This window comes from Hetaerina americana, unplaced genomic scaffold (genome assembly GCF_022747635.1).
Source record: "Hetaerina americana unplaced genomic scaffold, ioHetAmer1.1.p SCAF_26, whole genome shotgun sequence".
Classification (NCBI taxonomy): Eukaryota; Metazoa; Arthropoda; class Insecta; order Odonata; family Calopterygidae; genus Hetaerina; species Hetaerina americana.
This window is the reverse complement of record NW_027286830.1, coordinates 6124094-6143609: the sequence shown is the minus strand read 5'-3', so window position 1 is coordinate 6143609 and position 19516 is coordinate 6124094. Positions and strand designations below refer to the sequence as shown.

At 35.7% G+C, this 19516-nt stretch overlaps 1 protein-coding gene across 1 annotated transcript in view; it reads right to left on the bottom strand.

Annotated features, from left to right (window-relative positions):
* The window catches only part of LOC139689615 (carboxypeptidase N subunit 2-like), a 545189-nt gene that overhangs the window by 7991 nt on the left and 517682 nt on the right, over positions 1-19516 (bottom strand). The window contains exons 3-4 of the mRNA XM_071586786.1: positions 12554-12904; positions 409-560 (exon numbers count right to left, since the gene is read on the bottom strand). Coding sequence (XP_071442887.1) covers positions 409-560; positions 12554-12904 — 503 coding nt within the window. The remainder of the gene's footprint in view (positions 1-408; positions 561-12553; positions 12905-19516) is intronic.

Sequence of the window (19516 nt, the reverse complement as noted above, 5' to 3'; positions counted from 1 at the left end):
CCTGGAGTTGGAAGATTTCTTTTTTAAGGGACACAGGTGAGCGAATTTTTGAATACCGCGAGGTTATGGCGGACACGGAAATGCAAAGTGCATCAAGAAGATCAAGTGCAGAGCAAGTCAGATGGTACTTCAAACAGTTCTCGATCCCCATCTTATTCAAGATGCTTGTATAATTCTTTAGAGTTAGATTCCCCTCTCTGCCTCGTGTTTCGCAAAGTTACTGACCTATGCCGTTGAAGGCACATTGTATAAATATAATATTACTCAATTTATTTTACATGAAATGACTAAATTATTAAAACTACCAATTTCTAAGTGTCCACACTCTAATGTGAAATATATATTTGATGTTTTTTTGGACTCCATAAAAATAGAGTAAACCATTTTTTAAAAATATTAATGACTCACTTGAAATTTTCCGCTGAAAGGAATTCGAAGTTGTTGTCACCGAGATCCAAATCTTCCAAGTCGTGGAGGAGCCGTAGGACGTCCGGGTCTAGGGAAGTGAGGCCGCAGTCTCGGCAGTGGAGCTTCCGGAGTTGGCGAACGTCTTTCAGCACCTGCACCCCAATTGTGAACAACAGGTGTGTAATTATTAGAAAAAAGGAAGATAAAATAATCGTAAATGTTGAAAAATACGAGTTCACATTCTACATTTCTTCATGAATACCTGAAAATACCGTGAATAAACTACCGCAAAAATCCTTGAAATCATACAAAAGCACAAAATCACTAAAGAGAAAATTTATGCAATTCACCATACCTTGTTATCATCTTCAAAATAATACAAATTAAGGCTATATGTATAGGCAAATACATGCTGGACTCTTTTACAACTGTAACACGTTCATTAACCTTAACATCATTCATCATGAACAAAAATCAATTTTAAATAAATTAAAGTGTGAAGCAATGTGTATGCAACGATACAGTTTCAGTGCTGTTTGTTTATAGGATTTCAGGGATAAATTTAGTAGCAAATTGTTTTGCACACTTGATAATTTAGCGGGTAATTGAACAAAAATGTTGAAATCGTGGCTAAGAAAACTTTTGATTTTGTTTTACTGGCTAAAGTTTCAAAACACTTGTAGTCTGCAAACAGTTAGACGGATGTACAATGGCAAGATGGATGAGGTGAGAAACTTTTCGGCGAAGATTAGATTATATTGGTGGCCCATCGAAGGCCAGAGAAAGAACAAGGGAAATAGTACGAGGTCAGGAGGGTTGTTTCCAACAGAGAAAGACCGGACGTGCAGAAAGAGGAAGCAGCACTAAAGAAAGCAACAGAACGGCGAAAAACTTGTCGAAAAATGAGAGAGGGTACATGCTATTTAAGGAGTTCTAGAAATTGGAAACTTAATTCTTCAACAGGCCGTTCCGGGTAAATAAGTAAACATTGGGAAGAAAAGCAAATTGCACTGGTGAAGAAATCTGAAGCAGGTGTCCGGGGCTGGGCAGGTTTAATTAGATGTGGAAGGGAAGTGAATATTACAGACAGATATTTTTGCCCTAGGATAACATTTTAATGAATATCAACCGCTGTCATTGGGAAAGCGACAGGAAAGATATAAAAGAAAATGGTCAGAGAAGAAACAGAGCAAAATTATGTCAGGCACGAAATACGGTAGGTGGTAAAAATTATCCAATAATTTTTCTAGAAGGGTGAAGGATGTTCAATCTGTGATCACTGTAAGCCCCGTGTTCTGGTGCTTATCCATGGGGTGGTAACTGCCTTCGGTTATTCGGATATGAGCGAATATTTCCTCTCGAGTTTAGGAAGCTGCCATAACTTAAGTGAAGTGAATCATAATATTTCAGGTATCATTCTAACTGGGTGTTAAATCCATGATTTGATTTGAGAATTTTTGTATAGTTGTCAATAGAGACATATACGAACAATGAATATGTTCCTGGCAATTATAATGCGGAGGGTCAGAGGGCAGCAGTTCAACAGAGGTAGCGGTTCAGCCGAGGTTCGACAGATATTGCCTACGAGTTAAAAGGGTGGAATTCGTTTGCAGACAAATGATTATTTTGTAAAAGAGAAATTTTTCTACGAAACTAGTCGTGGTGTAAGGGAAACTGCTGGCCGTTCGGAATTTGTAACCATAGGAGTAAGGAAGATTCATAGGAGAAAATAAATATCAGGGGCAGATCTTAAGATTCACATCGGAATGGTACACAACTACAAGTTATTTAAGTGTAATGGATAGATGAAGAGCAGGGAAAACTTTTGGAAAGGCATATTTATACAGGTGAGTTAGAAATAGGAGCTGATAGTCACGGAAAACGAATGACACCCGAGGCATTAGTGGAAGTTGAATTGAAATTCTCTGGTCCATTTGAACACGTAACTTTTTTGTCGGCAGTGACGGAGGAACTATTTTGGTAAACTTTAAACGCTGTGGTCCTACCCCAGCCATTAAGCGAACTGGATTTTTAGGCGATGAATATTCAAAACTCCACAACAAAATAGACGGTCATATGTCGAGCCCAAGGTTGACTTAAGAGGAAATTGTTTCCGCGATTCCCAGAACCATCTCTCATATGATTCCGAGTTTCTTACTGAACAGTAATTGAATCCCTCTTGAATTTGAAGGAAAGACAAGTTGTTAACTCGTGGTATGTACAGCCTTATGACGCCAAACATGGATGGCAGACATGAGGGTACGTCTTCAACCTGTTTTAATCCACTAAGAGAGAATTTTTGCGTATATGACGCCGAATAAACAATATTTGGGAAAACATTTTCTAGTTAAGCATTATTAAAAATCTAAAATTGCATTTCAGATAGTAACTGTGAATATTAAGCATATGATATTTTGAAATAATGTAGATCATGATCAGACATGACAAAAAAGTAACAGTGTATACTCACAACTAGGATATCAGGTTAGTTAAGAATGATGAATTTATATTTCCTAAATCGAAAAATAATAACGTATGAAAAAATTGGATACTTGAATTCATTTCCTGGGTCGATATGGAAGCTCTTGTGACCCGTTTTTCATGTAAATTTTAAATATTCAAAAAATTGATGAATTATTGCTTGTGAGGTAAAACGGAAGCTGAAGAGTAGTTTGCAACGTAAAAATACGCCATATTACATATGGAGGTAAAGAACAAATACAGAAATCAAAAAATGTTTGGCAGTTTTAAAAAAATATTCTTTCGAAGACTGATAATAATACTCGGTAGGCTAAAAGATTTGTTATGAATTTATGAAGACTTCAGAGACATTATGGAAACACCAGTGAAATCAACAGGGGACTACTAATTTATCAATGCGCGCCGAAATACACACAAGTGACACTTATGCTAGTAAATATCGGTAGAGCTGCAAAAAACTAAAATCCACTAATCAAATAGGCGAGTGATGAAGCATTGAACCGTTGATCCATATTTTTTTATCCGTCACTTTTTCAGAGTCACTGCCCTCGTTCTGCGTAACACACAAGTGCCTCGCCCTAATTTATTTCATCGGGTGACAATGACACTCGACGTCTCCCGTAATAATGTTGTGGCCGATGAGTTGGGGACGTGAGTGGAAAATTTAACGCGGACCGGCAGAATAAAAGTGGAGGATTAATTCTCTTCATTCAAGCGCGAGCCTTCACGCCCCAACGATTGATTTGTGGTGGTTTTATTTTCCCTTCTTCCACCCGTTTTTAACACTTAGGTGTGAATTATCAAACAATTTTGTCCCTCTGACCGTGATATTCGCGGAATTATTCCACGTGAAGGCATTAATTACACGGAGAGATCTGATAAAATGTTGTGAAATGAGAGCCTATTCCATTGGAACGGTAACTTAACGCCATATTCATTTTTGATATCATATTAAGGGGCGCCCATGCTCAGTCTGAGCAGGTAGCTGTGTTTCAGGAAGGTAGCGTTATGATCTAAATATGAAATAGCAATTATTTATTTAAATTTATAAAAGCCTTATATAAGTGTGGCTGCATTTCTCTTTAATTATTACAGTATTAAGTAAATGAAAAAATTGCTTACATACATTACTAAGATTTAAATTTTAATGCTCATACAAATTCAACTTTAACGATAAAATAACTGCCTTAACATGTGAGACCAACAAAGCATCAACTCGAAATTTCACAGATTTCGTATTCTCTTCGAAAAAATTTAGTTCAAAACTGTGATCAAGCCTAATAAACATAGTAATAAAAAAGTTTGAAAGTATATACACACATAGGATTACGTAGAGTTTGCTGTCGGACTATACTTAAGGAAGCATCTTCAGATCCCAGGGTTTCTATTGACTAAGGTCGGGCTGGCGAATTTTCCCCATCCTTCAACCTCACTTCATCTGCCCATAAATTCCAATTACATCTCAAGATTCTCACAAAAGCCAGATTCACTGGGGTGAATAAATTTTCAGAAATACAATTTTACTAATGAAATTGAAGACCATGGCATGAAACAGCGAACGAATTTTCGCTGGAGCGTAATGTGAAATGCCTTTACTTCAGAAGCAGTCGTAATAATATGAAGAGTATAATTTCAAATAGACGATGTTCAGAAGGGACGTTATAAAGATCATTCGAGAAGTCAGAAATTATTCACGAACTTGACGGACTTAGAAAACTGACACGTTTAGACAGAATATAGAAACCAGCCTTTACTCAGCCTGGGTCAAACGTTTGCAAAGTGCAAAGGATGATCCCTATCTAAAATTTTGCCCATTTATGATTTTCCTCCAGATTTCCCAATGGAGAACTGGAGGCGTTCGATAAATGTTAACGGACCCTCGTTTGAGGTAGATCAATGGTCATATTTGAAAGCTCCACAAAGTGATCACTCTGCCTAACGCTACGAAAGCTGCCGACACCGCCCACAGTTGGGGGGTACACGAAACGGCTGCATGCCAATTGCCTCACAGAGTTAGAACAACCAAAGAGCTCCGTTGGCTTCATTTCGCTCGAAAAGGACAGCGCTTCCTTTGCCGACATCAGAGGAACGAAGTTAAAATTGCGTCGATGATAGAGCCTCCCGAGCGCTGGATACGAGCGTAAAGGGCCATTTTCCTTTATTGCAACGTCGACATCGTTTCTGCCCTTCGTCATTCTCCTTTTTCCACATGGTCGCGTTTAGGCCAGCTTCATTTTTACCATTTTATTTATTTGCTTGTTTTTTTCCCCCTCCAACATTCACGGCCTTCTTCAAGTTGTCTGCTCCGTGAAATGGTCGGAGCAAACACTACACGTGACCGGGGGATCCACGCGGGGAAACGATCGAGAGGACAGTGTCTCGAGCAGATTGCCCGGAGACATCCGCTTTAATACAGAAAAACGAACTGACCTGGTAACGAGGTGACTTTTGACTGCGTGTACATATATGCGTGCGCCATTTGTGGGTCAAAGTTGTGATGCGGTGTTTTGTAGCCTGAGGGAGGCGAGGAGATTATCAACGGTAATTAGATTTGCTTAACCTACTAATGGTTGTAATTAGCCAAAAAAAGAACGATCATCACAGCGGGGTTTCAAATACTCCACGTAACATGGTACCCGCTTCTTTTCACCAAAATAAAATGGGGTGCCACGTCCGCTTTGTTTAGAAATTAGCTTTGTTTACATTACTACCCGTCGCCTTTGTACTCTTTGCGAACATTTTCCCCCACCAAAACTTCTCAGTCATTATAGTCGTTTTTGATGTATGAGACCTTGAAATTAAATATTTTCAACGATGCTTCTCACAAAAATGGCCCTCGCTCACTTTCTTCTCGAATGCGAATATACCAGTGTAGTACTACTCGTCATTCTAATATGAAACGATATTAAAATACACCAATAATTAAATAATCATGAAGTCCTCAATGCCAATAACCATTCACACATGCAAAGGCAACGATAAAAATCATTAATTGAAAAACTAAAACACACGGAAAGCATATTATTATTGGGCTTTTAGATAAATAAAGTGAGAATTGTTAAGGCACGAATGGTAAATAAAATAAGTAATGCTAAACGCAAAATTATTTTCCTTAAGAATACCGATTATATAAAAAATTGTGAAAATAAAATGAAAATCACTCGGTGAGTAACCCTTAATTGACTCACAAATGACACCAAATACCTGTAGAACCATGAAAGATAAGCAAATCCCGTGTTTCAATTTTCAATAACATTATTACGGCTAAATAAGGGCTAAATTAGTATAATAAACACGTTTCACTATCCGGATTTACTTTTTCTTAATTTTGATCCATTTCAGGTGAGCAAATGTTCTTTATTGCCTTTTATTTTCTTGTATTTCACATGAATATCATTCTCCGTAATCAACAAAGCCGTCCAACCATCTTGTATTCCATTCCGATGATCATACCGTGATACCGCAATAGAATTATGCCCAAGTCATCCATTCAAAGTAACTTTAAATAATGATGCCTTGCCTAGTGATTGGAAAAAAGCAAACATTACACCAATTTTAAAGAACGGGGATTAAACAATAGGCAAGAATTATAGACCGTTAATCATAACATCAGCTGATTGCAAAATAATGGAAAAAAGAATCGCAGACTACATTCGGCAATAGTGGATATGAGAAAGATGGCCATTCAAATACCAACATGGGTTTAGGACGAGATACTCGTGTGAAACGCAGCTTTTGGGATTAAGCCAATATATCACAATAGATGAAGGAAAGGATGTTGATGCAGTAATCCTTGATTTTTCGGCAGCTTTCGACCGAGTGCTGACGATAGATTATTGTTAAAGTTGGGAGTCGTTACCATTGGATTTGAGGTTGATAAAAAATTTTCTTACAGGCAGAATTCAAAAAGTATAAATAGGGAATGCATATTCAAAAGAGGCGAACGTTATAGCAGGAGTTCCACAAGGCAGTGTTTTAGGGTCGATACTCTTCCTAATTTATGTAAATGATCAACCAAATAACCTGCATTCCCAAGTAAGACTGTTTGCTCATGATTGCATTATATACATACGGGTAGAGCATGTAAATGGCTGCGTAATACTACAAAATGACATGGGTCGCCTTGGTGACTGGGTTACAAATAATAATATGGGAAAGAGTATAAAATATAGGAAAGTATAGGAAATACAGTATAATATTAGAAAGAGTAAGCATATGCATTTTTCAAATAAAAAGAATGCCTAGTCCAAGTAGATAATGTGACATGGAAGGAATTTAAAGTACTTCATTGGGTAATGACAAATTTAAAAGGAAGTAGCGTAGCCACAAAAGAAAAAGCATACAAGGTACTGGTTAGCACTATCCTAGAATAATCGTCCATAGAATTGGATCCATATGAGGTGGGAAATATTAAAAAGATAGAAAAAGTTCAAAGAAAAGCAGCAAGATATGTACTCGGAAGGTATAAAAGAACAGACAGCGTCTCAGAAATGTTGAAAGTACTGAAATGGGAGACTTAAAAAAATAGAAGAAAAAGGAGTAGGTTAGCCGCGATGTTTAGAATTGTTAAAAATTGACGAAGCGTGGGAAGATACATGGAAAGAGAGAGAAAAACGAAGCATTAAGGGAAAAAACGACCACAGTTTTAATATATAAAAATAAGAACGCAGAAAACGAATAAGAAAAAATACTCTTTTTTGAATAGAATTATTATTGATTGGAACCAGCTGCCTGGAGGTTTGTTTGAGCCCTTTTCATCCAATTTTAGAAGTGTTAAGAATAAGTGTAAAGCAGCCACTGGGTGATAAACTTCATTGATCAGTGATTATCATACTATTATAATTATTACAATATTGTTTTTATGTGATATGCACGGCGTGAGCAGTTGTATTTCAAACGTGAATCATGTGATAACGGTGCGTGATTTTGAACGGTATATGAAACTAATGAGTGCGTGATTATGGACGGGGTGCGGCGATGGACGGGGCGTTGTAGGTATGGTGTGAACCTAGCCCTTGTGTAATGGTAAAGGTGCGGTTGGTAATCTAAAAGTGGCATTTTATGTAAGAGTACTTTGTCTCATATCTTCTTGTGTATGTATTTATATGCATTGTAAGGGAGATCGTTAACCAGACTTGATCGTTGCCACCAGGACAATTTCCTAATTTCCACGAGGTTTATTTAATAATAATAATACATAGTTTTAAATAGTAGGTGCATGTACTTGGGGGAAAAGGAAAAATGCTGTCATTTTTTAAAAGGTGTGCTTACTTTCACTAATGCTCTTCACTTCCGAAATATCGAATCCGTAGAACTGTCTCCAAAGGCTTTCCTCGGAAGCTAATTTCATTTAGTATACTCGAATTAATTCATCAAATTTCTACGAAGAAAGTGAAAGCTTGATCGTCAAGGCAAAATAGAAATGAGATTGATGAGAACATTTGTTCGATTCAAATTCCAGGCTGTACAAAGGCCTTCCCTGTTGTTTTGAAAATGAAGTCAAGTAGCGTACGGCATCAAGAAGATACCACTAACTCATAAGAATAATTTAACTTTTCTCTATAAAAATTTACAAAATAATTCATAATGAGTAAAAACCTAACCTAAAGTCACCTTAAGATGACGTAGAATGTTGAAACCTGATTGGTATCGTTATAAAGGTCCTGTGGACTCACAAAGTTACTATTTTTTCATTTCCAATATGAATCGATTCCATAAAGTTACGCAGGAAACCATCAACCTAACCTTAATAAAAATAAATTTTGAATCGCGATTGATTAAGAGCCGTTGGGTTGATTTCCATGTTATGACTGATATAGGTTTACTGACACTATTCTATACAAAATCGAAATTACCATACCAGTAAAAATGACACTAAACGCGAGGAAACCAAAAAGGTGAACATTTTAAAATTTACTGGTGTCATTTCGACAAATATAAATATGTATGTAAATCTTTGCTTTAGATTGGAATATTTTTTGCGTTAAGACCGACAGAGATAAGAGTATTATGATGCGAGATATTATTACAGAGATATTATCGCGAATCAAGAAAGTGTCATTATTGGCATTCGCCATAGTTAACGCTCCCAGGTACATCATTTCTCTCACACGAATTTTGACATCATAAAGTTATGATGACAAGAACCTTTTTATGCAGTGCATTACTTACTTCTGTTTTTGCTGGAGGACGGATGAGAACCTATTCCTCATGGAGAGACATCAGTTTTCAGTGCGTGTACGGTACTGGCGTGTTAAAGGTCGATTTAAGTTATTCGAGAACAGTTAGTGAGCACTAACGTAAGAATTGGAAATATTATCGCTAAAAAAAGGCTTCACTAGGTTTTTGAAGTGATATTTCGTGGTTTGTCCATGTACTACTGCGGAGAGGGATAGAAAAACTAAGCCGTACACTACTACCGTTGCTAAAGCGTATTAAGAATGAGCTATTTATTTATTACTAAAAAAATCACAAAAATCATCTTCCAAGTGAATACAAAATTATAGAAACTTTTAAATTCATTCAGGTTACCTTCAAATGGAATTTTAAGACCATTTAATCAAAATGACTTCAGAATATTAATGAAAAATACAAGTTATTGAAGCAAGGAGTACTTAATGAATGAAAAGAATGCAATTAAATTCATTTGACTAAAATATAATCAGCGGAAAGCCATGCGCAACTCAATTGCAGGGGGATCCACCGACTTTAATGATGCCGTTCTTCCTCCAAGTAATTCTGGATGCTCAAATATTTTTATGACAGGCGTTCCTTGATTAAATTCCTCTCGCAGCTTAATATGAGGATAAATATTTCCTCTATATAATACACAGAAGATAAACAATAAAGAAGATTAAGTAAAAAAATATGGTTTGGGCGAACAATATGTGAGGCACGAAACTCATTTTTGGCCCTTGGTTCTGCTCCAGCGAAGGCTGCTGGAGGGAAGCACTGCCCCGGTGAGCCAATCGACGGACGACTGATATCCTCTCTAGACCTTCTCTTTTACTCTTATCGTTATGACCATAAACGAGCACTCAGGGTTGAATTTGGCGAGATGAGATCCTGTAGATCGATGCGAGCCATTTTCCTATGGCCATTTACCGTATTGTGAACGTCATAGTATTAAAGATTTCCCTGTTTATTTTTTAAGGGTGTTTGATTGCACCAGCAGTTAATGCACCATATACTCCGTCAACATCTCATGATAAATTACTTTTGTATCGCATTAGGTGATACCTTTGTGTATTTTATGCAGATTAATATTAAAAGTGCGGATATAATATAAAACGGGACGATATTGAAATTCATGAAAAATAAATAGATTTACATAAATAAATACTAAATGCTGATATATAAATAAATACATTTAAGCTGATTTTCGTCGCTAGTACAAACAACCATACTAATTTAACACAAATGAAATAACCTCGTTTTTAAACGTTTACTCTTCCTATATCCTTCATAGGTGTTAGAAAATATCATGGGCTAAATATTAGATTTTGTATTTGTTAATAAATTATTTTACAGAAATAAAGAACGATATTTCTGTCTTCCAGCATCGACAATGTAAAAAATGGAGATAAAACCACTGTTTCACAACCCAATTCTATTGCTTTATGATATTTAACGCCAAAAAAACTTACCTCTCTCACGACATAAGGTATGTGTATGAAATAACAAATTATAAGCAGATCCTAAAGCATTGTGAAATATAATTGGTTCCTTGCAGTGCAAATGGACATGTAATTCCTTTTATTCTCTCTAGTAAAAATGAGAAGATTTTATTACCGTTTTTATAAAGAACTAATAATGGTCAAATCGAATTAGTTTCTTATTTAAAAAGAAAAAAATATTCACTAAATCGTATTGATTCAGGCTCAGCTGTGAAAGATGGGTTTTATAACCATATGAGGAAGAATACAAAAGCAACAATATTTGGAACTGAATAGTCAATTACTAGGCATGTGTGTGCATCAAAATATTTTCCATGGAAATGTTATCAAATTAAGCTCGAAAAAATCAGAAGGTTAACTTCATTTTGAAGTCAAGAGCCGAGTTTCAAATAATTCATGAGAAAATATTAATGGCAAAATCGAAGAACACAAAAGGCTGTGTGCTCCGTTTGGCACTCTGAAATGCGCTTTCATTCGTTTGAGGAGAGCGCTTAATGGCGCAAAAAATGAGATGGAATAAAAATAAAGAATATACGCATTATTTACGTAATGAGATGAACACCATACAGAGCACTGAGTCGCGGAACATACAGAAATATATGCACCGCGTTGGATAGATATAAAGATTATTTTTAAAGCAAACGCTAATGAAAGAATAAAAGATAAAGATTAGACAAACTTATTCAAACCCCTATCTATCATATTTGTATTTAAATAAACCATCAGCACATCAAAAAATAATGAGCATGAGAAATCATTACATCTGAATGTTTCTCTCACCAAATTATGTTTTTTTTTGGTTAATTACGGAAATTCCTTTTCCTTAAACAATAATTTAAAAATTAAATGCATGCTATTCCCTTTATTGATCGCACACACACTATAATATAAGGGTGTGAAGAAGATTTGTCCACGGTCGGTTTTCATTGAATAAAAAAACTAATATGTAAGATTGAGAATCTTAACATTTTAACATTATGTTTTACATCCTTCCTTGATCAAGAGAGTATTTGTTTTATTTTTTCTTAAGCAAAACATCGGTTTTAGATCAAAGGATTAAGGCATATATATATCATTATTAATTTTAAAACTGAAGTTTTAAATTGAAAACTAATATTTAATTCAGCACTATAGCTTTAATGAAAAAAAACATTTCATTCTGATGGGCTCAAAGCTCAATTTCGTGTAACAAATTCGTCACGCAGACCTTTTGTATTAAAATTTTGTTTCGATTAGTTTACGTTTCCCTTTAGGAAGTACTTTTCTCGACGTGAAGGTATCTTATATGCAAGGTTATCTAACAGGTAAAGGGTATTTTTTTTCTTTATCCAAAATTACTTTCGCTAAATAATACTACACACATAATAATGTTAGCAGGGGTGGATTAACTATAAAAGGAAGATTAAGTCCATGCGAATGTATCATGGGACCAAATAACAGTATAAAGAGATTCGGATATGTTTAAGATAGATTAAAATACGAGACATATTCGGTAAGCAACGACCACGTTTTATACATTGAGGGGTCAAAATTCATTTGTACGCATATGGCGCCATCTGTTGAACCGCTATTCACACGATTGTTTCGGAAAAGCTGGGATACCACAAATTGGTGGGTACCGAACATGCTTACCGACCAGCACGAAATGCAAAGAATATTGAGTGGACGAGCGTTTTTGGAGCGCTATCGACAAGACGGACCTTCGACCTAGAGACTCTTCCCTCTTCTTGCACCCGAAACAAGACTTGGAAGACAACTACTTGAGGAAAACAAGGAACTCAAGTCAGACGTTGTCAACTGGTTCAATTCTCAGGTGGCGAACTTCTATGCTAGCATTAAAGAAGCTGATGCCATGTTACAAAATCTATAAATCATCATTGACGTGAATCAATATAATTTTAAACGGTGAGACAATTCCAATGTGCACACAAGTCTGTATTTACTACATATGGCTGAAAGCTGCAATCTGAGACAAAAAATGGACCTACCTCCGGCTCAAGGTTTCCCAACGCATTGTGGCTGAGGTCAAGGTTTCGTAGTTTGCCAAGTCGGAAGAAGAGTCTCGGGACCAACTCCTTCAGCCGATTATTTGCAAGGGAGAGTGTTTTAAGCTCATGAAGGTGGCGGAAGGAGGCAGATGGGGCGCTTTCTATACGGTTGTTATCAAGGCGCAGGTGCCTCAGGTCAGCCAGGCCGACGAAGTGGTGGTCCAGCAATGTGGTCAGTCTGTTGCCGGAGAGATCAAGGGATCGGAGAGCAGGCACACCCCAGAAGGAGTGTCTCCCAATGGCTGGGACACCAGAACCGACCACCCGCAATTCCTCCAGGCGAGGGAATGCCTGTAGTGGAAAAAGTTTCGAAATTAGTGAAGAGGAAATTGGAAATACATATGAAAAGAAAGACCTAGAAATAGCAAGCCCAAGGTTTTAACATCGAATGTGATGACTACTACAGAAACTTATTAAAAAATATATATTTTCCAAGAAAATAAAAATTAATTTCTTAAACAGGAATTCATAAATTCGCATGAACATGTTATTTTACCTTGCTATTATTTTGTCGTGAAAATAAAACTATGGATAAAAATTGTTTGTGCTAATTCAGCAGAACATCTTAAGTGCCGCTTTCTAGTTTCACTTTTAACATAATAATTGAAAATTTCATCCTTGGGATTTTTTTAAATCAAGTTCATATATTTTTCTTCTTAACTTCTTACAATTTATTAACTTGAACTTTCTAGTAAAGATAACGAAAATGACTATTTTATTCATCATTCTAGCTAGGAGTCAAAAGTTAGGAGTAATTTATATTTTTTTGGAAGGTGCACACGTATATTATGTACACACACGCACACACACACATAAACAGGTATGTGTGTGTGTGTGAGTGTATCGATTGTGAAAGCAAAGCTATGGTAGTAACCCATTTAAATATATTAAAAATAAGAGTAGTAGAATTTATTAGAATATTGAAAACGTGATTCAAGAGTAGAACAATATTGCAAGAAATAAGAAAAAAAATTACATTATATTAGTCAGCTTTTGTTTCTGTGTGTTTCATTTACATGTTTATTAATATATTTCATTCGCACAATGGTGCCCAATTAGCAAAAGCGACTATGAGTTATACCGATACTAATAATTTTTTCTGACCTAGGTTATTTTATACAGCGAAACACGCCCTGAAGCATTCTGGATTTAAAAAATATAAACCAAAACACTCGATCGCGCAGCAATGGACCCTAAATAACAAGCAATTTCAATATTATTTTTAGATGATATATTATCATTTTCATTACCCTATTAAATGGAAAAACGCTATATTAAATAATAAATGCCCTTTTCAACGGAAATAGCCTAGGCGGTAATTTTTTTTAAGTTTTAAGCCTAGGCCTTTTCTTTCTCCTATTGTTTCACGGCTGTAGGTAAGTTCTATACGCTGGCACTCTATTATATGTTTTTTGATTAAATAACTGAATAGTATTATTATTATACAATAAAATAAATCCAAGATAAATTAAATCTCAAGATAAATCCAATATAATGAATGGTGGGCCAAGAACAACGGGCATGGTGTACATGGTTGTGTTAATTAAAATATATATGTGTAATTTACTTGTTTCAGCTCTTAATATTTTACAATTTAAAAACAAATAGGTGTGCTGAAATCACTTAGTCACATGATATGGATTTATCTAATGTCAATATATCCTTTCCCTGATATTAGTATTAGGCGCACCGTTATTTGATAATGGCTACAAAAAAGTAATGAATTATGTGGGCGAGTAACTTCTTCGTCTTCAACGTTGCGGTAAAGCAAAAAGTAATTATTTAAATGTAGAATTATCTATAAACATTACAGATTAAGAATGCTAATGGAAATATAGTAAAATAATTGTTTCATTCAAATGCAGCTAATACCTTTGAGAAGACCTTCCGCACGGTTTATTGTAACTGCATAAGTGGCCATGCAAGAAATTCTCGAGAGTTCTAAGCCAGTTTGCATTACTCGTATCACCGCCCACTCAACGAGCTCTAGCGCAAATCCCATCTAAATGGATTCAGGCCTTTTCATCCGTGGAACGATCAGTAAAATGATCCGTGGCATGGCGTAAATATCTTTAGTAAGTGTTTACTGAGATACCACGAAGTGGTTAAAGTAGAGTATCAATGTAGATCCTCGTTCGCCAGAATATCGCTCCACTTTTCCTTTGCCTAGTTATGTTAAAGGGTAATTAACATCTATCGAGAAGCAGGCTCGCTCTCTCTTTCAACGAGGTTCATTGATGACGCATAGGCTATAAGGATACATCCGCATCTAGAGGTGAGGGTCGCAACAAGCCGAAAATTCCCCATAATCATTTAGTAACAAACTTCGCGATGACAGTTGCAGAATCCCCTTCAGGGATTTCGGGGGAAATTTTCACCATCGATGTTCTCTAATGTGGCCTCGGGAATTAAAGAGATGAAGTTTCGCAGTGGATGTAGGCTACCCGAAATGCGCTTCATCGAGCTTCGCACACAAATGAGGCATGGAGAAACGGTTGGATTAGCATTTCGGGAAACAAACTTTGGCACGAATGCGGCGATTTTACGGTTCAACTCTGGCCAATTGGAATATACTATCTCAAACGCTTAGTCTTCCAAAATTCAACCTTAAACTTATACGGACCTTCCAAAATGTTTGCACTCTCGCGGAAAGAAACACAATAAGTATATTTTTAAGTCCCCACGAGGATATAATTTTTAAGTCACATTTTTGATAGCGTATAACAGTTAAATATCGACGTAATAATACGTATTAATGATTTAGAAGAATAACTATGTATCTCAGTCTGAGGCCTCCCACGCTTAGTGTGAAAATATAAGGTATAATTATAAAAAAAAGACATGTTACCCTGCATTAACATCACACGTTTACCGAAACACGAGCATTTATCTACTGAGAAGTAAATAGGCATGACATTTTTTATTTTAAAAAAATTAGAACATACAGAAACGAAAACTTCTACGTGAAATTCGGTATCCAGTGAACCTGGAAAAGAATATATACATCTAATCGTTAATGATTAAGTATCATTCAGTAAGAATTTGGGATTAGGTCGTTTAATTAAAGAATCAAGTCAGGTACAAATTCACAGAACGTATATACTTGTTGCAAGGTGCTTTGCAGGACACAAAAATACACGCATAAAACCACTTATTAAAGAGCGAAGCTGATCACAGATTTGTCCATTCAATGAAATCACATAATCCATCTAAATGGAGGTTGGCATTTATGTCCCCCATGTCAACAAATAAGATTACAGAATATCTAAAAAAAACCTGAGTTTTATTGAAAGAATGAAAATATCATCTTATTACTGGTCGTTGACTTTTTCCTCGATTCTAAGCTTCTAAGGAGGGGAACAAAATACATAAGCGCAGACATATTCCACGCTGGCTTCTCAGTGATACTCAATCGCCATAATTCGATCAGAATTTACAAATAAAGCACCGTGCCCTCTTCAATAACTTCAATCATTCACATTCTGTGAGACTGGAAATAACCTAAAGGCTCAATTATAGTTAGAAAAACCTAGGCTATATTTTTCACATAAGAATGCGATTTTATTCATAAGATGTAATAATCCATGCCATGAAGTCTTTTCGGTCATCTTCTCTGGTAATAATTTATGCTGTGCATCAAATATTTATTGGTATCAAATTTGAAAGTATGAACTCTTCTAAATCTCTAAAGAGACACTTTTACTTCATTTTCTCTTTAATGAACTTTCTTAAATATAGTGCGCACATGCAGCGGGACGGCATAAATTTTCCTATTACATCCGTACAAGACAAATCTTCATGTTTGTATGTGTCCAACTTGTAAGCATAAAAGCGTATCCATCGAAGAACCGCATTATAATCATAAAATTCCCGACGCAATGCATGCAAAAAATGAACCAAACCCAGTTCCACATGGGAGCATATGGAACGAATGCCCACAGATGGTGTGAATTGATGGAGCTCAATAAAAAGAAATCGTCCTTGCGCTTGCTATCGTATCGGATTTGGAAATCCTTTGTCTCGAAGATGATGAAAAAGTCAAAGTAGGGAGAGGTACTGAGAGATAAAAGATACTGACGCTTTGGATTTAATTTCCTGGAAGAAAAATAGCATCACATTCCACCATTCATGCATACATATATACAACACATAAGCTCTCAACGAACATCAGTGGTTGTGATAATGGCGAAATTTATTAGTGAAATATCTATGTCAGAAGAAAAATGTTCGAAATATTAATCGATGGTGATATGCACGAGGTACAAGAAAGGAATGGGTGAAAATGGGTGCACCTTTTTGCAATGATTAATTATAATTTCAACGATATTGCTTAAGATCAATTTGTATTAAATAATTCGAAATTTCAAACATAAAATCTTAATCTTTAGAGATACACAATACTCTTATGGACTTTTTAATGACTGCACTAGTTCTGACATAAAAAAAATTGGAATAATAATAAATTACCACATTACTTTATGTAAATAACACAAAATTCCACTATTTTAGAAGGTCAAAAGAGTTTACCTTAATTGGTTACTTCAGCATACAATTCTTTTATTCTAGAATGAACCGAAGTGTAGAGTATGCAAAATACTAGCTTGAAATCACTAGGAAACCTTCTTGACACGACTTCACTGAAAATGCGAAGGTTTTTCGCGTTCATTTTGTTCGAGCAGTGTTGTGTCATTAAATTAAGTTTAATTTAATAAATCAATTAACATCTAATTAATGCGTCACACTTAATAGTTAACAAATTTATGGGAATTGAGTCCTTACTGTTCAATCGAATACCGCGCAATGGACCCGATTATGCCTTCCTTCTCTGTTGCGCATCAAGAGCGAAATAAAACACAGCCACCTATCCTTCATCCATTGCACTGGCCATGGCGGTACTTTGACAGAGGATGGGCAGGGATAGGGTCAGAGAAGCCACCTGATCTTTTTTATGATCCTTGGGAATCGAAAAACGTGACTTCCTGAAAGAAGTAAACGGAATTTACGCTGTGCATCGTTCTGGTGGCGTCATGGTGCACACCATCTCTTTGGCTATTGAATTGATATAGGTGCCCCAGTTTGCACATTGCTAGGGAATTGCGTTCACCTTTCGGAAAAAATGACACCTGACGTACAATTGTTCTCGGAGGTACTACGTGTCAAATTAAGTTGAATCGATATCATCTGGCGAATCACCGAAACTACTGGTACAGGCATAGCAATGAGAAAGATGGAATTGATAATAACATCCTGCACATTTATTTAACCTTTTACTGAAAACATCAGTTTTGCGAAAAACTTCATAGTATAATTTGCACAATAGTTCTGAACAGATTTAATTAAAAAGAATAGATAAGCTGTCAGGGTATCTCAAATTTGATCAAATTTTTAACTAGCCAAAGATTGCTCTCACATTATATTTAGTACAATTAGAACATAAACAATAATTTAAATATCGAAATCTGGAACAAGAAGTTTAATAATCTGCCAACGTAAGAGAGTCCACGATATAATGCCTACAGGAAGTTATTGAATTTCAGGATGATTTCCAGGAAGGAATATTATTCCAATCGTCAAGGTTACCGTGTCTTGCCATTTGGTGATGCGGTTCCCATTTGAATGCTTTAGTATCGGTGGGAAGAAAACATTAATCACGAGGACACTCACCACAAATGTCTCTCATTTTCTGTATTCCGCATTCGAATTCATTAATTCATCTTTCGTTTCAATATCTATCCCTTTTTGTGGTATCGTAGAATTGAATCTTCTTAGCTTTATATATTGTGGGGTGTAATCATAAGGTGGTTGGGGCAAAGCATGAGCTACGGCTGGTTAAATTGACTCCGTCTTAGGTTTGAAAACTTGAGTTTCATCTCACAACCCCGAATTTGTGATTTCCTTAAAGTAATACAAGCGGCAGAGATATTGGAGATTCTTTTTTTCTCTTAATTTAACTTAGTCCATAACATAAAAAAATCACAGGTTTCATGAAGAACTATTTTTTTCTTTTTTATTTCGGCTATTAGTTTTTACCCGTCGAAGGCCCCACGAATACTCTGGTTTATTTACACTCTTTCCGGTTAAACAGATCCATATTTAAAATACCTCTATTGCAGCAAAATACTTGGCATTATTTAAAAATGGTTTTCAAAAGAAACTTTTGTGAGAGCCATGAAAAGAGGGTTTTCATTTTCAAAATTGAATAAAATTAACGCGATCCATTACAATAAACTTCAAACAAAGTAAAACATCCAGCTAGTTTAATGATATACACAATGCGGTATACTAATCTACTAAGCAATGGAAGAACAAACAGAACAATTCTACTTGTTGACTACTACTTTCTTAGAGGGTCAATAATTGCTCTACGGACAACAAAATAGAGATACTTATCGCTTTACTTGAAATGAAGAGCTCTTGAAAAAATCAAAAAAATTCTTCTGTCCTTTTTTCACAGGAATATTTCAGCACTTTCTTCACTTCAGCAGTAAATTTTATTTTTAAATCTTAATCATTCATTCATAGCTTTTTCGAATCGTTTCAAGGACACTTATCACATCGCTTAAAATGATACATGCGCTGGAACTGTAATTATTTTAGTCTTAATTAAACCTCCACCAAGTGCCTAATACCTAACGGAATAATAAACGCATGCGTTTTCATATGTTTAAAATAATGAGCATGCCATAAATACACCATTATTGTCAAGATTTTACCTTCTTTTAAATCTTTTATCAACAGAAGTAATTTAGAATATCGAAAGTTTGAACTGAATTTTAGAACACCGAAAGACACTGACAATATATTTATAACATAATAATTTTTGGAAATAAAAACAGCATTAAGCACCTGAAAAATGCAGAGTAGATAGCCAATTAAATTGCTCAAAAGCAACCAACTTCATAA